At 39.4% G+C, this 24,002-nt stretch overlaps 2 protein-coding genes across 5 annotated transcripts in view; one reads left to right on the top strand and one right to left on the bottom strand.

The window, feature by feature from the left end:
- The window catches only part of LOC106662933 (G-protein coupled receptor GRL101-like), a 180,730-nt gene extending 163,287 nt beyond the window's left edge, over window positions 1-17,443 (bottom strand). Inside the window, exon 1 of the mRNA XM_024228259.1 lies at window positions 17,064-17,443. The gene's annotated coding sequence lies outside the window, so the exon portion shown is untranslated. The remainder of the gene's footprint in view (window positions 1-17,063) is intronic.
- On the top strand, window positions 1,026-22,742 carry LOC106663001 (facilitated trehalose transporter Tret1-like). 4 transcript variants are annotated; one of them, XM_014387464.2, is made up of 8 exons: window positions 1,026-1,133; window positions 20,288-20,351; window positions 20,644-20,779; window positions 20,839-21,041; window positions 21,097-21,307; window positions 21,364-21,602; window positions 21,847-22,122; window positions 22,177-22,742. In XM_014387464.2, exons 2-8 carry the CDS (start codon window positions 20,292-20,294, stop codon window positions 22,483-22,485), a joined length of 1,434 nt encoding a protein of 477 aa, XP_014242950.1. In that variant the 5' UTR covers window positions 1,026-1,133; window positions 20,288-20,291; the 3' UTR covers window positions 22,486-22,742. The 4 variants fall into 4 exon arrangements, with proteins under 4 accessions (XP_014242950.1, XP_014242949.1, XP_014242951.1 ...); XM_014387463.2 differs by lacking the exon at window positions 1,026-1,133 and adding an exon at window positions 2,981-3,043; XM_014387465.2 differs by lacking the exon at window positions 1,026-1,133 and adding an exon at window positions 20,460-20,568.
- Window positions 22,743-24,002: the final 1,260 nt, after the last annotated feature.

Here is a 24,002-nt window from a genome sequence, read left to right as displayed (position 1 = left end):
TATGCGTATAACTAGTAGGTTAGTTTCTCTATTCAGTGACGTCACAGTGAGCCTAGACAATAGCCTAGGCAGAGGTGTAAAGCCCATTTAAAAGTCATTGAACTATCAACTAACGCCCACTTTTACGTCATTAGATAATTGACTAACCAACAAAGCCATACTGTCATTTGCGTCATTTGGCAATAGGCAAACTAGCAAGTCACGCCTACTTTCATGGCATTGGATAATTAACGAACCAGCCGAGCCACACCCTCATTTGTGACATTTCACAATAACCAAGCCAACAAGTCATGGCCACTTTCACGAAATATCAACTAAACAGCCGAGCCACGCCCTCATTTGTGACATTTGACATTAGGCAAACCAACAAGTCACGCCCACTTTCACGTCATTGAACAATCAACTAACCAGTGAGCCACACTCTCATTTGTGACATTTGACAATAGGCAAACCGACAAGTCACGCCCATTTTCACGTCATTGGACAATCAACTAATCAGTGAGCCACGCCCTCATTTGTGACATTTGATAGTAGACAAACCAACAAGTGACGCCCACCGTCACGTCACATCAATTAACCAGCTGAGCCACTTGTTTTGACTCATTGGCAATAGACAAACCAGTAAATCTGCGCGGAATTTGCTCTGTGCACGACTGACAGACCTTTAAAATCACGTATTATATCACACCTTGGTTGATAAGCAAAATGAACACGTGTGGGTTTGTTACTTATTGTTACTTTATACCAATTTTATGGTATTACTATTTAACTCAAACAACCGGATTTGTTAATTAAAGTGTAGAAATTAAAAAAATAAAATGAAATTGTATATGAGTGTTTATATACTTTAATGCAATTATTTTCAATCAAATTACGACTCTACATAAATCCGTTACTTTAAATGACTTTCAACGGCGATTAACCGCTATGATCGACGTTGGGATCGGAATCAGCACAGGGGAGTCTTGCTTAACGGCTAATCTCGCCTGGCCCTCGATTATCTTAAGTAGTCCGTTGTCCCCACTTCTTCAATTTTGCGCGCGCGGTCGTCCTTGCTGGATTAATTTCTTCATTTTATGTTTTCACCTTTTGAAACACGCTGCTGCCTTAAACGCAAGACTCACGTGGATAAGGTAAGTCGAATTTATCTTTCAACTTCCCCCCACCTTCTATCGGACTTGACGTTGTGCTAAACCTAGAGAAAGTTACAGCAAAGGACTTTAGATATCTGGAACGTTCACCTTGTTGTTGCTTCTGCAAGTTGGTTATTCATTCTGTATCCATTTGATAAAAGTTGGTCCATCATTAAAACCTATTTCGTATTGGGTGAAAAATCTATTAAATTATCATCAAATATATAATTGTATTTCTACCTAATTCATCCACATACACGTTTATGTTTTCTTTGAAACAGCCAAAATTCAAAATAGAATATTGTGCCCTTTCTTTCATTTGATTGGAAATTTTTTTTAAATTAAAAACAAAATGTAAATGATATTATTGAAAATATAAATTTTATCTCTAAAAATAGGGCAGAGACAATAGACTAATTTGCATAACAACATAGAAAGAAACAAAAAGTGGAAGAACCCGGTAAAATTATCAATAAAGAGTCAAAATGAGTATTTTGAACTTTTTTCCTCTTAAAAAACTACTTAACGATTTAAACGATTTTTNGCCCAGTTTCACGTCATTGGACAATCAATTAACCAGCCGAGCCACGCCCTCATTTGTGACTTTTGACAATAGGCAAACCGACAAGTCACGCCCAGTTTCACGTCATTGGACAATCAATTAACCAGCCGAGCCACGCCCTCATTTGCGTCATTTGGCAATAGCCAACTAGTAAGTCACTCCTACTTTCACGGCATTGGATAATCAACGAACCAGCCGAGCCACGCCCTCATTTGTGACATTTCACAATAACCAAGCCAACATGTCATGGCCACTTTCACGACATATCAACTAACCAACCGAGCCACGTCCTCATTTGTGACATTTGACATTAGGCAAACCAACATGCCACGCATACTTTCACGTCATTGAACAATCAACTAACCGTGAGCCACGCCCTCATTTGTGACATCTGCCAGTAGACAAATCAACAAGTCACACTTTCACGTCATTGGACAATCAACTAACCAGTGAGCCACGCCCTCATTTGTGACATTTGACAATAGGCAAACCGACAAGACACGCCCACTTTCACGTCATTGGACAATCAATTAACCAGCCGAGCCACGCCCTCATTTGTGACTTTTGACAATAGGCAAACCGACAAGTCACGCCCACTTTCACGTCATTGGACAATCTATTAACCAGCCGAGCCACGCCCTCATTTGCGACATTTGACAGTAGACAAACCAACAAGTCACGCCCAGTTTCACGTCATTGGACAATCAATTAACCAGCCGAGCCATGCCCTCATTTGTGACATTTGACAGTAGACAAACCAACAAGTCACGCCCAGTTTCTCGTCATTGGGCAATCAACTAACCAGCCGAGCCACGCCCACATTTGATTGTAGACAAACCAGCAAATCTACCCGGGATTTGCTCTGTGCAGGACTGACAGACTTTTAAAATCACGTACTATGTCACACCTTGGTTGATAAAAAAAATGAACACATGTGGGTTTGTTACTTATTGTTACATTATACCAATTTTAGGTATTACTATTTAATCTCAAACAACCGGACTTTTTAATTAAAGTGAAGAAATTAAAAAAATAAATTACAATTGTACATGTGGCTACACTTTAATGCAATTATTTTCAATTAAATTACGACTCTACATAAATCCGTTACTTTAAATGACTTTCAACGGCGATTAACCGCTATGATCGACGTTGGGATCGGAATCAGCACAGGGGGGTCTTGCTTAACGGCTAATCTCGCCTGGCCCTCGATTATCTTAAGTAGTCCGTTGTCCCCACTTCTTCAATTTTGCGCGCGCGGTCGTCCTTGCTGGATTAATTTCTTCATTTTATGTTTTCACCTTTTGAAACACGCTGCTGCCTTAAACGCGAGACTCACGTGGATAAGGTAAGTCGAATTTATCTTTCAACTTCCCCCCACCTTCTATCGGACTTGACGTTGTGCTAAACCTAGAGAAAGTTACAGCAAAGGACTTTAGATATCTGGAACGTTCACCTTGTTGTTGCTTCTGCAAGTTGGTTATTCATTCTGTATCCATTTGATAAAAGTTGGTCCATCATTAAAACCTATTTCGTATTGGGTGAAAAATCTATTAAATTATCATCAAATATATAATTGTATTTCTACCTAATTCATCCACATACACGTTTATGTTTTCTTTGAAACAGCCAAAATTCAAAATAGAATATTGTGCCCTTTCTTTCATTTGATTGGAAATTTTTTTTAAATTAAAAACAAAATGTAAATGATATTATTGAAAATATAAATTTTATCTCTAAAAATAGGGCAGAGACAATAGACTAATTTGCATAACAACATAGAAAGAAACAAAAAGTGGAAGAACCCGGTAAAATTATCAATAAAGAGTCAAAATGAGTATTTTGAACTTTTTTCCTCTTAAAAAACTACTTAACGATTTAAACGATTTTTTTATCTCAACCAATACCTTACTTAAAAATTAATTAATTGAAAAGAATTTATTTGGTCAATCGGACCACGAAACCTAATCGATTTAACGATTTATTTTTCAAAACTCAGTGTTATTTGTAATGTGTGGTGATTAGTGACCGTTAATCGATAATTATTGAGAAATCGTGAGACCAGACCGCAACTCACGATTTCTGAATAGTTATTTGTAATAATTAAACAAAAAGGAAAAATAATTAATTAATACTGTAAAGAATATTAAACCGGACCTTAGTAGAAAGCAGGATTGACAACCTCAAACCGAGCAAGTCGTGGTGATAGCCACGCCTACTTCGACGACATTGACGCTAAATTTGGGGATAGCCATAACTACTTTGACCTTTGGGGATAGCCACGCCTACTTTGACGACATCCACGCTAACTTTGGGTATAGCCACGCCTACTTTGACGACATCTACGTTAACTTTGGAGATAGCCGTACCTACTTTGACGACACCTCCACTAACTTTGGGGATAGCCACGCCTACTTTGACGACATTCACGCTAACTGAGGATAGCCACCCTTACTTTGACGACATCCACGCTAACTTTGGGGATAGCCATACCTGTTTTGACGACATCCACGCTAACTTTGAGGATAGCCACGCCTACTTTGACGACATTCACGCTAACTGAGGATAGCCACCCTTACTTTGACGACATCCACGCTAACTTTGGGGATAGCCATACCTGTTTTGACGACATCCACGCTAACTTTGAGGATAGCCACGCCTACTTTGACGACATCCACGCTAACTTTGGAGATAGCCATACCTACTTTGTCGACACCCCCTCTAACTTTGGGGATAGCCACGCCTACTTTGACGACATCCACGCTAACTTTGAGGATAGCCACGCCTGCTTTGACGATATCCACGCTTACTTTGGGGATAGCCACGCCTTCTTTGACGACACCCCCACTAACTTTGGCTTATTATGAGGGAGGCCAAAAATAATACTGCTTCTCTGTCCGTGATATAATTAGAAAAAAGGTATGAAACGCATAACTCAATCAAACATAAACCGTACAAAACAATGCAAAAAGATCAACAAATTACGGTCTTTTGTAATAAAAACTATTCAGATTTGTCAGATTGTTGAAAATTTATAGCCAGCCCAACTCAATTTGTGTGCCTTATTCAATTTGCTTTATGGATGGGCGAAGTGCGAACTAAAAGATCCTTATCCAAATCTACACTGGGGTACGTAGTTGCTGGTACAAATGAGGAGTTAAAGAAGCACAAGAGCGGGTGTTTAGCAAAGCAGGATCAAATAATTAAACGGGTTGAATCCTAACGATACAGAATGTGACGCTAACGAAATGAATTGTGAATCAGCGAAATTAGACGTCGGAAATTTGAAGAGCAAACATTCGCAAATAGGGTGAAATTAAATATTTCAGGACGCTTAATTTCTAGCGGATAGATTTATGAGAAAACCCTTGGACGAATTAATTAGCATTTAAGACAGAATCCAGTTGATGTATTGGTTTTCGCGATGAGTCGATTCGATTTTTTTTTGCTTCTACAGGCGAACTGCAGTGTCCTGTTAAACGGGATTTGTCAAATTGACCGTGGCTATACTGGTTGGTCAACTAATCAGTGACTTGATAGTGGACGTGGGTATGTTTTTGTCAATTGTTTAATTACGTCCAAGTAAGCGTGATTCCGGTCGGTACATAATTATACATTCTCTTTAAATTGGACATTTCCTATCTGGTTGGACGGCAGTCGCTTAATTTATCGATTAATCAGCAACTTCGCAATTGGCGTGCTTAATTATTTGTCGATTTGACGTCAAAGCTTGGCTTGTTATTCAATGAAGTCAAAGGGGACTACGCTAGTTTGTGATTTAACCAACATGATCAAAGTCGGCGTGACTAACCAGGTTTTAAATTTAACAAAGACGTCATACAGAGCTTGGAAATTTTGATGGTCAATTAACCGTTGAGGTCATACTGGAATTGACATAATTGTCATTATTGTCCAATGAGGTCAAAGTTGGTTCTGCTAAGCTAGGCTGTGATTGAACCAATATTAAAATAACTAACATCAAGCGTGGCTAATGAAGCCTCTTGTGCAATGGCATTATATGGGACCTGACTTAATAGGTCATCAATTGTACAGTGCCGTAGCTATGTGATCGGTCAACACCGATGACGTCAAAGTGAGAGTGAGTGAGCACTGGGGCAAATTGTCTTTTGTCCATCTATTTAATGAACTAAAAATTCAATATAATGATGATAAACTATTTTGTTCACTAGATTTGACGTTAGAATATATCCATTAGAATTCATGGTCCGATTGACCAAATAACTTCTTTCAATTAATTAATCTTTATGTAAGGTATTGGTTGGGATAAAATGGCAAAAAGGAGGGAAAATTCGAAAGGTGAGGTTGAGATGGGAAGTTGGTGTCCGAGCGGATCGAGGTCACGATAGCTCGAGTGGTAGAGCAGGGGCATATTTGGCCGAAGGTCGTGGGTTCGAATCCCGCACGTGACACTGACTTTTTTATCTCAACCAATACCTTACATAAAGGTTGGAATATTTATTTAATTTTTAAAGCCTATGTGTATAATTATACTTTTTTCTTTCCAAAAGGTAGATTGGGGATGAGGCCAGGAAGACGAAACAACATTTATTTTCTTGTCGAGCTTTCGGCAGAACATATCGCCTTCATCAGGACTTCGAAAAAAATCGTTATTCTATATTTATTCATATATCGTGAGATGCGGTCTGGTGTGATGTAGGTTTCAGAAAAACATTTTCTTTATCGTGCCAACGTTTCGATCTTTATTGAGATCATCTTCAGGGCTCAATTGTGGCAGTTGAGAGTCACTCTCAACACGACACGCAAGGATGGCACAATTACACAGAAGACAAACACTTTGAGCCCTGAAGATGATCTCAATAAAAGATCGAAACGTTGGCACGATAAAGAAAATGTTTTTCTGAAACCTACATCACACCCGACCGCATCTCACGATATCTGAATAAATATAGAATAACGATTTTTTTCGAAGTTCTGATGAAGGCGATATATTCTGCCGAAAGCTCGACAAGAAAATAAATGTTGTTTCTGTCTCCCTGGCCTCATCCCCAATCTACCTTTTGGAAAGAAAAAAGTATATTTAAATTGAGAAGGCTGATCAATCACCAAAGAAAATATGTGTATAATGATGTAGTAATAAAGGTGCGTCCAGTCCTCATTTTTAGAGTTTTTCTTCCAGCGGTCTCTTATTTTTGGATGGGTTTTGTGGTCCATTATTACACGATAGGTAGGTTATAGCGATACGAAGCGGACCGCGGATGTGCCAGTTCGTTTTACCGCCATGGCAGTATTCGAACATAGAATTCTACCTTCTTTAAGAAGAAAACACACGAAATAAAAAATTATTTGTCAGAAATTATCTTCGTTTCTTTAAATGGAAATAATAGCCTGATTGTAAAGTACAGCTATAAATATATTCCTTTAAAAATGAATTATCAACCATGAAATTCGATCTGCTAGGAATTGAGAAAAATTATATTTGCGCAGGTGTCAGTCAGAATGTCACGCAGAAGGTCGTCGAAATTATCAAACAGAAAATTAATTTATGCACATTTCCACGAAAGTAGTACTCTCATTTGTCAACAAAGACACCTTAGATTCATTAAATTAAATCAAAAGGTGGGGTTGAGGTGGGAAGTTGGTGTCCGAGTGGATCGAGGTCACGATAGCTCAAGTGGTAGAGTAGCGGCGTATCGAGCCGAAGGTCGTGGGTTCGAATCCCGTTCGTGACACTGACTTTTTTATCTCAACTTAAAGCCTTAATTAATTGAAAGACCCAAAGAAAAGGCCAGTAGTTATTTTGATTCTGATAAGTGCAGTTCAGTTATTTTGCATATATCCAACAGAGAAATTCATGCGAAATTCTTCAGAAAAAGGTCAAAACTTGGATTTGACATCATCGTCGGGAAATAGTAAATTAATTTTTTGGACTGATAACTTCGACAACCTTCTGAGTGACTGACATTCTTGGTGCAAGCATCAGTTTTCCCAAAACCTAGAATAACGATTTTCATGGTTGATAATTCATTTTAAAGAAATTGTCGTGCATTTTATAACTGTATCAAACGTTAAAATCGGGGTGTTATTTCCTTTAAAAAAACAAGGTTAACTTCTGCCAAATAATTTTCCTATTTAGTGTATTTTCTTATAGAAATATTTATCTATTATAATGGTTGACGTTAAAATCCTTCAGTCGTTTTGGAATGATAGACGTCCGATAACGACTTCTCAAAAAGCGGAAATATTTTAGGAATCCAAAAGTCGATAAATTTAAATTCAAACTAAAATTTATTAAATTCACTAATTTCGTGGTCCGCTTGACCAATTGATATATTATAATTAATTAAGGTTTTCAGTTGAGATAAAAAAGTCAATGGCACGAGCGGGATTCGAACCCACGATCTTCGGCTTGATACGCCGCTGCTCTACCACGGATTGAAAAATGGCAAAAAGGAGGGAAAATTCAAAAGGTGCGGTTGAGATGGGAAGTTAGTGTCCGAGTGGATCGAGGTCACGCTAGGTCAAGTGGTAGAGCAGCGGCGTATCAAGCCTAAGATCGTGGGTTCGAATCCCGCTCGTGCCATTGACTTTTTTATCTCAAATAAAAACCTTAATTAACTAAAATTTATATTTAGTGTTTACTAGAGATGCTAAAACAAAATTTCATATCAATTTCTCGAAAACAAAAATTTCATGGCCTAGTTTACTTGAAAAATATTTGGTTTTTAGAAATTTTTTGGCTATTGATAGCTTTTATTATATTTTTTAAATAAAAAATGGTGTAAAATTAAATATTTACATAGCTGATTTGAGCAAGGAGAACGGTGAAAAAAACTAAAAAAAAAAAAAAACGGAAAGTATCAACTTTCAAAAACAAAAAGACGGCGAAACCCAGGACTTATTCCCAAAAAGTGGCGGATACGTGCGCGATATTTTGGAGTTTAGAATCACAAAAAAAAAAATTTGATCCAAATCCGTGACACACCAACCTGGTCGTCCCCTTGTCGGATTAGAAAGCAATCGGGTGTTGAAAAAGTATATAACTCAACGATTCCCCGATGTTCGATCAAGCACGTGCTTCTCTCCTCCGCCAAAGCCGAGCCGGTGAAGTTTCTCTTTAAGCATGGACCAAGTAGGAAAGGGGGTGACAACCTCGGCGAAAAAGGAACGACCGTAGATAGCCTTGGCACGTTAACCGAAAACCCGGGGATTAGGTTTATTGCCTACTTTCGTCATCTTTTTTAAACAATCAAAACAACAGTCAAATTTTTTTTAAAAATATAATTTATTGTACATTACAACTACCTTAAAGTAGGTAATAAGTAACAGTGAGAAAGGTAATTTAAAACAAAACAAAATTAAAACCAAGAGTGGAGAAAACACCCATTGGTATTACTCCAATGTTACAATAATATTGTTTGTTCAATTGATCCGTGTGTCATTATCACTTTCACTGTCATCATCATCATCACTTCCTAGGAGATCTCGCGGCCATTGTCTCTTCAGTCGGCGAGGAGGGTTTGAGGGATTCGTCGGGATGCGAGGTTTCTGATGTGTTGGTTTACGTTAGTTGGGAGGTTTTTATGGAATTTTCAGTAACGGAAACGTATTTCATCTTGTACGAAGGGAATATGTAAATTTGTATGTGTAGTTTGGTTCGATACATAAAATGGAGCATCTAGTATTTTTCGTAGTTATAGACTGGGCAGTTTGAATGCGGTGGATATTGGAATGTTTGGCTGAACCGAACACTTCCAGTCCGTATGTCCAAATCGGCTTAACTATGGTGTTGTAAAGCAGCCTTTTATTTTTGAGAGGTAAATTTTGAGCGTTTGTCAAGAAGTCGTGCAAGAATTCTAAATCGTGTCATAACCTCCTGACGTTTCAGTCTTGTGTGAGGATTCCACGTCAGGCGTTTGTCGATGTACAATCCGAGGTACCGCACTTTGTCCGCAGTTGGGAGGGGAGTATTGTTTAAGAAAACAGGGGGGAGATCTTTTTACGAAGAGTGAAGGTAATGTGGGTGGATTTTTCTGTGTTAAATTTTATCCTTTTCTTTTTACACCAAGACTCTAGTAGTATGATGTGTTGTTGGAGGTTTCGAGTGGAAATGACAAGATCGGAGTTGCTGGAGAGAATTGCCGTATCGTCTGCGAATGTGAATGTGGTGGTTTCGGGATGAGATGGCATGTCAGCTGTAAAACCCGGTACAGTGTAGGGGCCAGAACGCTACCCTGAGGGACACCAGCACGGATAGGAAAATATGAAGAGTGGGAATGGCCTTCAATGACTTGGAAGAATCGGTCAGTGAGGTAACTGTGCAGTACGATATAGTAGGTGGATGGAAGGATGTCGTTGAGCATGAACAGCAGGCCAGGGTGCCAAACTCGATCAAAAGCTTGGCTTACGTCAAGAAAGGCTCCGGAATAGTACTGTCCCATCTCAAGGGAGGATGAAATAATGTCTACCACGCGGTGACACTGCTGGACAGTTGAGTGGCGGTTGCGAAAACCAAATTGATGGGTTGGGATTATGTTTTGAGAATTTAGAATCGGAAGAATTCTTTTCAGTAGGAGTTTTTCTAAAATTTTACCCAACGTAGGTAGTAGACTTATTGGCCTGTATGAAGTAGTACAATGTGTTGGCTTTTTTGGCTTAGGGATTTGATTTTTTACAACCATATCAAAACCTCTAAGGAGTACTAAATACTAACATCATTTACATCACATATACTACTATCATATGTTCAATTCTTAAATCATGTTACCAGGAAGTAGCATATATCATAGATTAATCATTATGTAAGGTATTGGTTGAAATGAAAAAGTTAGTCCCACGAGCTGGATTCGAACCCATGACCTTCGGCTAAATACGCCGCTGCTCTACCACTTGAGCTCGTGACTTCGATCCACTCGTTCACCAATTTCCCATATCAACCTACCTTTCGAATTTCCTTTTTGCCATTTTTCAAATGTCGTGTAATCAGGATTCGATTCTCGGCAAATTCACTGAAAAATGGCAAAAAGGAGGGAAAATTCGAAAGGTAGGTTGAGATGGGAAGTCGGTGTCCTGACGGTAGCTCGTGGGTCGTGGGTTCGAATCCCGCTCGTGGCACTAACTTTTTCATTTCAACCAATACCTTACATAAAGGTTAATTAATTGAAAGAAATTATTTGGTCAATCGGACCACGAAATATAATGGATATATCATAGACCCATATTCTTCTTCTACGGTTCTGAATTCTTAATACGTCGCATTACCGGTGTCATATACCATGTTCAATTCTAGTGTGGTGTTCAATCCTTTTTAAAAAGATAGTTCCTTCTCACAGTTGTTTTGCAACGATCCGGATTTCGGCCTTTTAGCTCATCACCAGGTTGAAGGACTTCTACAACCACGTCTCTCGACATGAATTGCCAAAGTGAACCCGCTGATACTTCCACCAATGCGACGTTCCAATTAGCAGCCGATTTTTTTAATGGCGCTCAATTTGAACGAATAAATAGGTTAATTAATTGAAAGAAGTTATTTGGTCAATCGGACCACGAAATATAATGGATATATCATAGACCCATATTCTTCTTCTACGGTTCTGAATTCTTAATACGTCGCATTACCGTTGTCATATACATGTTCAGTTCTAGTCTGTGCGTGCATCCATATACCACATATCGTAATAGATGTTAAATTATTATCGTTATAATTGCGTTTCATTGTTCAAAACTGGTTGTTATTAAAGGGGCAAAGGTACATCGTGTCAGGCGCAAATCTCATTTCCTCGGGCTACGACTGCCGATGACGAACAATGCAGAACAAACAATGAACAATACACGGACTAATTAAGTGAGCCAACTCAATAATGAAAAGGACTTAACTCTGTCTGGCGTTTGTATGGATAAGGATAACTTTCGGGTAAGGGGGTGGGCGGAAATATATTCGCCCGATGAGTGACTATCCAATTGACTCCATTGACCGTTGACCGGGTTGAAACTCTAATAAACGTTACGTACTGTGTACATAGTACATGATGAAAACATCACTCGGTACATTTCAGCTATATTGCGTGTCTTGTATTGCCTTTTTTCTGTATCTCTGTAACGAACTTTAAATATTTATTCCAAAAGCTATCTTCACTCTTTACTCTTTCAACCGCCCACCTTTATTTTCTCAACTGTGTTTACTAACATATGAAATGAAAACAAGAATTGATGATGAGTTTTGGCCTGCGAGTCGGTGAACTCCTGTTGAACTGGCACAGGGTCGCTTACTGGATCTGTCTCCACTCGCGGCTTTTTGAGTTATTCAAACGCGTTTCGGCTTTTCTGTCGTCGACAGTGCCTCACCGAAGATGTCGCAATGACGAAAATTAAATATAAAAAAAGTTTAAACAAACCTAAGATTCAAACGTAATTTTAAAAAAATAACGACAATGTTTTTCTCTGTGGAAAAATTATTCTGAAGTCAACCATTTTATCTCTCGAAGGTTTACGAAGATTAATTTTACTGCTTTGAAGTTGTTCTGAGCAAAGATACAGACATTTGTTTTTATTTTATTTCATTGCATTTTATGCATATAAACATTTTCCGATTCCCAGAGTTGTTGGCTTTCTAAATCAAAACATTAGCATTTCATAATTAGAATTAGTTCGTTTATGTTTTAGTGGTCAATTGACCAAGTTACTTCTTTCAATTAATTATTATTTTTATGCAAGGTCTTGGTTAAGATAAAAAAGTCAGTGTCACGAGAGGGATTTGAACCCATGACCTTCGGCTAAATACGCCGCTGCTCTACCACTTGAGCTGTCGTGACTTCGATCCCCTCGGACACCAACTTCCCAGCTCAACCTCACCTTTCGAATTTTCCCTCCTTTTTGCCATTTTATCTCAACCAATACCTTACATAAAAATTAATTAATTGAAAGAAGTTATTTGGTCAATCGGACCACGACCTCTAAAGGATATATTCTAACGTCAAATCTACCGTGTACAAAATAGTTTATCATCATTATATTGAATTTTTAGGTCATTAAATAGATGGACAATAAAACAATTTGCCCCACTAGCACACTCACTTTCACTTTGGAAAACTGGTGTACAATTCAGTCAAGTTCACTATGACGTCATCGGTTAGTTGACCGATCACATAGCTACGGCATTACCTGAGTCAGGTTAAGTCAGGTCCCATATAATGCCATTACACAATTTGTAGAAATGATAAATGATGGAGTGAGTGTGGTGTTCAATCCTTTCTAAAAAGATAGTTCCTACTCACAGTTGTTTTGCAACGATCCGGATTTCGGCCTTTTAGCTCATCATCAGGTTGAAGGACTTCTACAACCACGTCTCTCGACATGAATTGCAAAAGTGAACCCGCTGATACCTCCGCCAATGCGACGTTCCAATTAGCAGCCGATTTGTTTAATGGCGCTCAATTTGGCCGGATAAATATTATACTAGTAAATACTTAATATTATTAAATTACTATAAAAATAATAACAATTAAAATAATTAGTTTAATTATTTGGATGTTTGATATTATTTATGCGCATATTTAAAATGGGAAGTAGATCAAAATCTGTTATATTATTAATGCATTTATCACCAATTTTAAATACAACAATTATTTTAATTGTTATTATTTTTATAGTAATTTAATAATATTAAGTATTTACTAGTATAATATTTATTTGTGTTATACTTTCCGCGTTTCGGACGTTTAAATTGAGCGCCATTAAAAAAATCAGCTGCTAATTGGAACGTCGCATTGGCGGAGGTATCAGCGGGTTCACTTCGGCAATTCATGTCGAGAGACGTATGTAGAAGTCCTTCAACCTGATGATGAGCTAAAAGGCTCGAAATCCGGATCGATGCAAAACAACTTACTGTGAGTAGGAACTAACTTTTTAAAAAGGATTACACAATTTGAGACTTGATTAGCCTTTTATTCTTGTTAAGTAAGGTCTTGGTTGTGATAAAAAAGTCAGTGTCACGAGCGAGATTCGAACCCACGACCTTCGGCTAAATACACCACTACTATACCACTTGAGCTACAGTGACTTCTATTCGGCGTATTGAGCCGAAGGTCGTGGGTTCAAATCCCGCTCGTGACACTGACTTTTTTATCTCACCAAGACCTTACATAAAAAAAATAATTAATTGAATAAGAATTAGTATTTTGTGAACTGGTTGGTTAAATTACTCAATGTTAGGATGAGTTGACCCATCAAGTCGGTCTGACCTAGCGTGTCAAAATTGATGTCTCAATCTATGTCAGAGCATGTCCAATGACGTTGATTTTACTACGCGAGAGTGGTTAATTTTTTATCATTAAAAACCGGCGGGAAAATTTCATTGGCGTGATTAAATATTGTGAATTCTCATGTAAAGTAAAGCAACCGGACTTTGATGGTATGTTATTCTGCTTGAGTTATCGTGGCTTAGCTGACCAGTCGGTTGTCTCATAAGGCCAAAGTATGTGTGGCTTAACTGGTTGAACAGTAGGCCACTGAGAGTATGACTTAGCTGACATATTAGTTTAACAATGACGTCCTTGTGGCCGTGACTAACTGTTTAGTGAAATTATAGTAACGTCATCAAAGTAGGCATAGCCTGGACAGTTAACCAATGATGGTAAAGTGAGCATGGCTTACCTCGTTGAGGTTAGTTGTCCTGTGACGCCGATGTAGTTGTAGGCGTGGTTTAGCTGCTAGTTACATCTGTAATGAAATCTGTTATGGGTACATGGCTGGTCAGTTGATTAATGCAGTCAAAGATGTAACATAGCTCTTTAGTGAATTAATTAGTGGTGTCATCAAAGTAGGCGTGATATGTCTTGTTAGACAATTGGACAGTGGCTCGATTGTTGGTCAGTTGACCAATGGAGTAAAAGTAGTAGTGGTTCAACTGGTGATTTTTTTAGTGAAGTCATAAAAAAAATCTTGGCTTAGCAGGTTGATTTTTGTACTCCCTGACCTCTCTTACAATTAACGAGAAAAGAGGAGAAACGATAGATAGATAAATGTTTAGATAGATAGAGAGAGAGAGAGAGAGAGAGAGAGAGAGAGAGAGAGAAAGAATGAAAGAAAGAGAGAGAGAGAGAGAGAGAGAGAGAGAGAGAGAATCCTATATACCGGTTGTCTTTTTTAGATGGCCCGGCTGAATTTCTCTTGAACCAATGACGCTATCCAAAAAGCAAAAACTACTTGTTTAATATTTTTTAATCTAGTTTCAATTTTTCCTTTTTTGGAGTAAAATTATAGAGGTCTAGAAATAACTCAGGCCCAGTTTAACATCAAAATTTTAAATACGATTCTATACATACTGACACATCATTTTAAAGGATTTTTCGTCTGGAGACGCTGAAATGCTGAAAACAATGGTCAGATTTCAAATTAGTCAAAGAATGACAAGGTTGTGGGAAGAAGTTTGAAAAAACGCGTTTCGTTTGTTTCGTTTTTAATTCCAATAATTTGCTTCTTCACTAAGGTAAACATTAATTGTTTTTATTGTTTACATTCTGTCATTGTTTGTCCAACTCGCATTGTGGGTGCAAATCTTAAATCCGGGAAGTAAATAAATTGTACAATAGTACATATTTGTTATATTCAGCACTCCATTCAAAATGAACAGAAGAGCACATTTTTCTGATCAACAGCGAGTTGATACGTACGACTGCTTTATTGATAGTGATGGTATTGCAGGTATTGGTCGTGCAGTCGAGTTGAACTCGCAGAAATTTTCTGATCGCCACAGGTTAAACCTCAAAACGTTTATTCGTGTTGCTCCCAATATGAGCAGATACGGATCAGTTCTCAGTTGATCTGTTCCATCATCAAGAAACCAGCAGCGTAATTTCCATGAGAAGCTGACTATTTTACTGTATATTCGAGAAAAACCAAATTCCTCTCTTCCACATGTTGGAAGGGTTTTAGGTTTTTCAAAAAATAGAATTAGGTATGTTCACCGGACTTACAATTTCAAGCCGTATCGCTCGCATCTTTTCCAGGGACCTCGGGACTCTGATCATGACAGGCGTATGGTATGGTATGGTGAAGAAGGCTACTAGGAAGTGGGGTTTGCGCTCACCAGGCACTGCAGCCTTCTGGCTTACTGTACCTTCCTAGTTCCTTAGTTCAGTGCAATAGACTCAATCCTTCTTCTTAGAAGTATCAGGTCATTGACTGTCGCTGCTGCAATTTGATTCCCTAAGTTTTTTCCGTACGTTAGGTTAAATCTCCATTGAGCTGTTGCTTCGCATTCGAAGATGATATGAATGGATATTCCCTCCTCCTCATTACATAATCTGCAAATAGGATACGGGCAAATAATTTTTTTTTATTTTTCGCAAATATCTTTAAATCTATTAACCCCCTCCTAAAAAGTGACGAATTAAGTTTGTAGAGGATTGAATTTTCTTTAAAATGAACTTTAAAATTTTCAAGGCTGGATATACGTTGAGATAACTAGTTATGAGCAACACAATGGTCGTATAAAAAACAAAAAAAAATGTTAAGAAACTGGTTTTGCTCTTCTAAAACTTGACGTCATTGATCTAACCTGCCTTCATAAGTACGCCAACTTAAATGCCCTTGGACCATACACTAACCAGAGTAGGCTTCTGATCCATAAACGTTGTTAGACTCTACATGGATGTAGATGGAAATATCTCAGTATGACCAGAAAAACTTCAAGTTTCAAAGGATTGGCAACGCCGTTTTATGTTGACTGCTTCACTTACTAAATTACAAAGTATCTTTCAACAAAAACGAAGAGAGTAAATAATCAAAGGATGTAATATAAATATAAATATATAGCGACTTTTGTACAATTATGAAATGATGTAATTAGCCAGACTGGAAGGTTTTCAGAGTCTTGTGAGAAGATGAAAAGTAAATATTCACCCGTTGTACGAAACCGTACATCAATTTACGTCTTATCTTTCCAGTTTAACAATTCGTCTTATTTTCATTTTTTTTTTTTTTTTATAGGGTCGAAGGCTTTTCCGGTTTGTTATCAGCGGCCTTGCTTCTCCGTGTAGAAGTAATGATCGATTATATTTTTGGCGAATGTTTGATTTTGTTTGGCTTTTAATTGTCCCGTTTTTAATAACCGGCTCTTAACGATCGAACATAAACAGAAGTCGAGAGCCAATTAAATGCATACAAATGAACACATCCACTCCTCTTTCCCGACGGATTGGAACCGCGGGGATCGTTTTAATCCAAACAGTCAATTAATTGACCACTTCGCTCAAGCGAATAGTCGGCGGATGTTGTCAGTCGCGGTTTCCCACGATGGCCCCTCTTTTTGATAGCACAATTCACGAACGATTATGTTTCAAATAGCTTCCTAGTGTTTTACGTCTTTCAACTGGTTAATTGTGTCTTACCTGGCTCTTTAAAACAGTAAAGTGGAAGAGGAAATCTCCTTGAAGGAGGCTTCGACAATGATCTCATGCATCCATGAAAGGTCTCCCTAGAGAAAAACACGTAGACCAGACCACATCTAGATGGAATGGAGAAATGTTGAGAACTAGAACAGCTGAAACAAATATAAGAACAGACACTATATAAGTCAGCACGGCCAAAGGATGTCCTCAAGCAGGTGTACTGTCACCTCTTCTGGACCGTAAAGGGATTTGCGGATGAGATAGTCCTGACCGCCAGGGGAAAATTCGAGGAAACACTATAATCCACGATGGACTAAAAATCACAGAACAATGGCGTAAAACCGCTGACTTAGGAATCAACCCTAATAAAACAACCATAGTCGCTTTTACACGGAAAAGAAAACTGGATCAAATGAGGCAAAACTCAATAACGCTGTGATAGAAATCAAAAAAGAGGTCAATTTATCTGGTCATCACACTAGATAGAAGACTGACATTCAAGAAACACATGGGCCCCGCCATTTTGAAGAGCGTGTGGAAAAGAATAGCGGGGAAGAAATGGGAATGTAGACCGGAAATCCTGCTTTGGATGTACACCATGATGGTAAGACCCATGCTTATATACGGAGCCTAGCCTGGGCCGTTAAAGCAGAACAAGTAACAAAAAGAAAAGAACTCTAAAGAATACACAGACTTGCGTGCATCTGTATAACGGGAGCAATGAGAACATGTCCCACAGTTGGTACGGAAAAATATTGCGATTAATCCCCCTACACCACATGGTAACGAGGATATCACAGAAAACAATTATTAGTGTCATTAAAGAGAAACCTCCAACAGGAATAAAACTAAAATGGAGAGACAGCAACAAAATAACGAAGGACCATCAAATACTCATGTTTACATGAACAGGAATTTTGAATTCAATCAAAACTTCCAAATAAACCTAAGAACCAAAAAAGAATGGGAACGGGAGGAAAGCACCTCCTTTATGAATGGCACCATCTTTCGGTACGCAGACGGATATAGAACTCAAGAAAGTACAGGGGTATTTGGTCCTGGAATCAAATACTCAGAACCCATAGGAAAATACAGCAGTCCAAGCTGAGGTTCATGCAATCGAGGGATGTCAATTCAACTTGACTAAAAGGTACAAAAGGTACAAAAGCAAGAACATAACTATCGCGTCAGATAGCCAAGCAGGCATCAAAGCAGTAAGCTCAAGTATCATTAGTTCAAAGATGGTGTTGAACTGCAAAACCAAATTAAACTTATTAGGTACGCAGAATAAAGTCAGCCTCTGCTGGGTCCCAGGACACATGGGAGTAGAAGGCAACGAGAACACGGATACCCTTGCAAGGCAAGGAGCTGCCACACCGCTGACAGGGCCTGAACCATTTTGTGGCATAGGAACCTACACTATCAATGAGTACCTCAAACAGAAGGACAAAAAGAAAATTAAGTAACAATGGAATTCACTCATTGGACACAGACAATCCAAGAACTCCTAACAAATTTCCAAAGAAAAGAAGCTACTGAATGTGTCAAAGGAAGCAGGAAAAAACTGCGAATCCTAACAGGACTTAAACAAGATTGAGATAATCCAAGACAGCACATGCAGATTCTGCAAAAAGGCAGAGGAGACACCAGCACACCTACTAATAAAACTGTGTGCTACGTTTGCCCGCAGGAGGAAGTGCTTTGGATGTACAATGTGACCATAGAAGAGATTCAACCACTGAAACCGGGCCTACTAATCAAGTTCCTAGATGAAATAGGACTCACCGGTGTAATTTAGGCAAAGAACGGGTGATATTGCTCTTAAAGGGCTCTGTATATTACACCCCGACTAATACATCTACATCTAAGTGGAAGAGTTAAAAGGAAGACGGATTTCAAATCAATTTGTCTATACTTCAATATGACATTTCCCTGCTTAAACTAGGAAGTCTGTTCTAAATATGAGAAACTTTTTCTGTAAGAGAAGAAGAAAAAAAAGTGTAATAGGTGCTCCAATAGTGATTGCTGAGAACTCGTCGGGGAGACGAGCCTCAAGACTCAACGTCTAGTGAGATCTAGACGTGGAGTCGAGTCTGAAGTCAGTGCGGCTCCCGCTTACATACGATTTGGCTCCATTCTGATTGGCTGCAGAGTGGAGGGTGAGACCATTCCAGAACTGGTGGTGTCACCTAGCGGGTACCGTGATAACTGCAGGCGGCCACCACTCGACGATATACAGTATTCAAAACATGAGAAACAAAAAACCTTCATTTGATGACAACACTAGAAAATTCACCAGCTGAGTCACGAATATTGTTGATCAACCAGCTAAGCTAAGCACATTTTGACGTGGTCATCATGATAGATAGACCATTCCCACTTTGATGAACATTCACTAATCAGCTAGGCTAAGCCTAATATGTAATCACCGAACTACCAACCAAGGCAAGCCTCCATTTATGGCATCACTGGAAAATTGATCAACTTGGTTTGCAAATACTACAGATCAGTTAGCTAAGCTACGTACCCCTTGACATCACTGATCAACTATCAAACCAGATAAACCACAGCTACTTCGTTGACGCCAGAAAAAAGTTCACTAACCAGTTAAGCCATGCCTACTTTGACGACATTGTTAAACTATCAATCAGCTAAGCTACGCCTTCTTTAACGTCATTGTTAAACTAATAAATCACTTAGCCACGCCTACTTTGATGGCATCACTAGAAAAAGTCACCAGTTGAGCCACTGATAGTACTCTTCAACCAGTTAAACTACGCTCACTTTGACATCAACTGTTAACCCAGATAGAAAACTTTTACTTCGATGACGCCATGAAAACAACTCATTAACCAACTAAGACACGCGTATTTTGACGTCTTGTTCAACGAATCAATCATATAAGCCACGTCTTCTTTGATGGCATCATTGGATAATTCACCAACTGACCTACCAGCTAAGCAATGCTGATTTCGAAATCATGACTAAACGGCAAACCACATAAATACACCTACTTTGATATCACTACAGAATTCACTAACCAGATAAGCCATGCCCTTTTCGATTTCGACTCTACAACTTAATTAAAATTGTTAATGATTTTTTAATGTTTTTGTAAAGCATTTATCATCATAGAAGGTCGTTTATTTAATGTAAATTAATTGGTCCCGTTTAATAAAACCCAACTGGTATAAAACGTTTCAGTAATAATTTCGTTTTTCCAGGACAATGAGTGGAAAAAAGGAGAGCGACGAGGAGGTGACGGCTTTCAGAAGAGTTCTTCCACAAGTAAGTCGGGTCAAATTAATATCCTCATTTTAGATAATCGCCTGTGATCCTGAACTAAGAGGATTTACTAATTTTTCCTTTTACCCCCTCCCCAAAATAAAAATCAAGGGAGAGATAATCGATACGGATCATTTAAGACACAAAAAGGAACCTTTTTCTCCTCTGAATCACTCAGGCCCGTTAAAGCTTGCTGTATGACAAAATAACTAACTGCAAGGTCAAGGAAGTCTGTTATAAATATGACAACCCTTTTCTGTAAACTCTTCTTTGAATATACCTTCTTTTTTTCCAGATACTTGCTGTAACTGCGAAAAGCACTTTGCAGCTCAGCTTTGGACTGAGCGTTGCTTTTCCGACTTTGGTGATCCCGGCCATCGCCAAGCCGGACTCTGACTTAACTCTCAACAAAGACCAAGTGTCATGGCTCGGTGTGTGGTTTATTTACTTCAACAGGAAGTGTTTTAAAAATTAATCTTTGTACTTCCAGGTAGCTTGTTCTTTATCGTGATACCTTTTGGATGCCTCCTGTCCGGCCCATGCACGCTCAGGTTCGGCAGAAAGACGGTTATGATCGCCCTCTCTCTCCCGTTCAGCGCTGCTTGGTATTTCTACAGCGAGGCGAGGACGGCGGCGGAGCTGTTCGGCGTCGTCACCCTCCACGGCCTCATAAACGGCCTTCTCGAAGCGCCTGTAAGCGGACATCAAGATGATTTCTTTATTTCAAAACTTATCAGGGGTTTTGCAGATCCTGACCTACGTAGCGGAGGTGTGCGAGCCCGACTGGAGAGGTACCCTCGCATCGACGTCCATCCTCTTCAGCCTAGCCGGCGTCTTCCTCCAGTTCTTCATTGGGAACTACCTCGACTGGAGAAAAGCAGCCCTGGTCAACGTGGCCGTCCCGCTCGTCTCGTTCGTCTCAATCTGTCTCATTCCTGAAAGCCCCCATTGGCTGATAAGTGAGTACTCCCAAGGCGATCGAATTATCGATTCTGACCGTTCCGTTCGCTTCCAGGTCGCGGTAGGCTCGGAGATGCGGAGGGTTCTCTCAGGTGGCTGCGAGGATGGGTCGGCCCGGAGGCGGTCAAGAAAGAGTTGGAGGAGCTGACGACCTCCATACAATCCGTGGAAGGAAAAAGGCCTTTCGCCCTTCGACCCTACATGAAAGCATCGTTCCTCAAGCCCTTCTCCATGGTCGTCGTTTCTTTCCTTATCGGCCATTTCAGCGGCATGTCCACCCTACAGACCTACGCTGTAAGCAGTGTGGCTAAACTCATTTCCTCTTAGCCAACGATGTTCAAAACAAACCTCGCTAAACTGATTAACCTGCTAATCAATTACGTCCAAATAAACCGTGGCTCAGTTCATCAACCTACTTGCGAATGATACTAACCAGCTTAGTCTCGTCTACTCTTAAGTCATTTGGGCAATGGTCTAATCACCTTAACCACTGTCGGTCTGAAGTAACTAACCAATTAAATTTGATTCCCTTTTTCAGGTTGGTATCTTCGAAGATCTGAAATCCCCGGTAGGTGCATACAGCGCGACTGCTGCGGAAGGCCTCGTCCAGTTTTTCGGGGCATTGCTCTGTGTCTGTATCCTCCCGTTCATCGGCAGAAGGCTCCTCGCGATCACAACGACCGCCACGACGGGAGTCTGCCTCATCTTTTTAGCCATCGTGGGAGAAGGCTGGCCGGCCGTCGTCTTCCTCCTCATTTCAGTCTTCCTCATCAACAGCTGTTCGAAAATCTTCCCCTGGGTGCTGATCGGAGAAGTAAGACCTTTAAAGCAAAAACCTCTGCGGACTTATCAAGTTTTTTTTAATCAGGTGTTTTCGCCCGACGTGAGATCCGTGGCGAGCGGTGCTGCGTCCTGCATCGGCTACGCCCTGGGATTCCTCGTCAACAAGACTTTCTTTTTCAGCGTGAGCCTGTTCACACTTAGAGGCCTCCTCGCTTCCTACGGAGTTGTCAGTCTCCTTGGATCTCTTTACTATTTTCTACTTTTGCCTGAGACGGAAGGCAGAACCCTCGACGAGGTGCAAGAGCATTTCAGAGGCAACCTGGACCTGACGAAGGAGAAAAGACGAAGGGCGTCTTCCGGTGTCACTAACGACGCTTTCTCCCCCGAGCCATGAACAACCCAGCATAATTAAAACAATTAACCACTGTGATATTTAACATATGAATTTAAACATTATTTATGTTTTGGTTTTATAATCAGTAATTAGTAAGCAGAGTTCCGGAAGTTTGTGGATGATATTTAGGAACAACTTGAATCCAATCGACTCCTAAGAGAGTTTTCAATTGATTTCATATAATGCCTTGTCATCAGGTGGTAATCGTTTCCATTCGAAATGAACTTTGTAAAAACTATAAATATTTATTTTGTCTATTAATTTTTATATTTTCCTTGTCGATCTGTTTGCAAACAATTGGTTATTTTTAACATTTTGTCAGAAAATGATAATGAAAGGTCAAAATTATAACGAGTAAGTATCTAATGACATCGAAACAAACATCATCTAATCTTCAAATTACTTGATGAAATTGAAAACAAGAAGGTCCAATTATTGGCCGAATTAATTCTCCGGCTAGCGGATCGATGATATCATTTGTCTTTTCACGTCTGGTATCCCGTCATAGTATCTGCCCGAGTTCAATCAGGACACGGAAATTGTATCTATCACCGACCGTCGGATATAACTCGTGCAAATGATTTATTTTTTTTGTAGAGAAAGCATAAATCAAACTCAAAACCACATAAATTCGCAGCCAAGTATGATCTTTAGACTGTTTCAGTCAATACTTACGTATTAACTGTTTTAAAATAAAAGAAAAATATATATATATTGGATTATCTACGTGGCTTTTCTCTAGTGTCAATGAAATAAGATCGAAATCCGTTGATTTGCCGATAAAGTTCAAATGGGTCGGACTGGTCACTCTGAAGGTGGACGAGATCTATGTGCACACACTGTAAAACGTCAATGGATAATTGAACATTTTTCTTCACGATTACTCTGACGTCATTGGACAATAGACTAAACAATTCTTTCACGCCCAGTTCGACGTACATGGACCACAGATTAACCAGTCCGTCCACACCCAATTTGACGTACAAGGGACCATAGACTAACCAGTTCGTTCACCCAGTTTGACGTCATTGGCCAACAGATTACCAATTTCGTTCACGCACGCTTTGACGTACATGGACCATAGATTAACCAGTCCGTCCACACCCAATTTGACGTACAACGGACCATAGACTAACCAGTTCGTTCACCCAGGTTGACGTCATAGGCCAATTGATTACCAAGTTCGTTCACGCCCACTTTGACGTACAAGGACCATAGATTAACCAGTCTGTTCACACCCACTTTGAATGTATATTGAGCTAACCATCTAAGCCACCCTCATATCGACATCACTGGACGATACATTAACCAATTCTTTCATGCGATCCATGGAAACCACGCCCAACCTGCAAAGTCAATCTGTTTGAACACCCCACTTTGACATCATTGTTCCAACAACATAAATGACGAGACAGACAGGTTTATATCTAGTATAACATTTTTTTATTGTTTTAAACAAAAATCAGAAAATGAAACAGTTCTGCAGGTTTTGGTTTGTTGGTAACACCTTCCAAGAT

Source organism: Cimex lectularius, unplaced genomic scaffold, assembly GCF_000648675.2.
Source record: "Cimex lectularius strain Harlan isolate CLEC.00 unplaced genomic scaffold, Clec_2.1 scaffold265, whole genome shotgun sequence".
In the NCBI taxonomy this organism is placed as follows: domain Eukaryota; kingdom Metazoa; phylum Arthropoda; class Insecta; order Hemiptera; family Cimicidae; genus Cimex; species Cimex lectularius.
The sequence above is the reverse complement of the archived record's forward strand: the minus strand, read 5'-3'. Positions and strand labels throughout refer to the sequence as shown.

Coding starts and splice junctions, on each gene's coding strand:
- LOC106663001 (XM_014387464.2), top strand. CDS start 20,292: ATGAGTGGAAAAAAGGAGAGCGACGAGGAGGTGACGGCTTTCAGAAGA. Junction 20,352..20,643: donor TCAGAAGAGTTCTTCCACAA/GTAAGTCGGGTC, acceptor CTTTTTTTCCAG/ATACTTGCTGTAACTGCGAA. Junction 21,042..21,096: donor ACGGCCTTCTCGAAGCGCCT/GTAAGCGGACAT, acceptor GGGGTTTTGCAG/ATCCTGACCTACGTAGCGGA.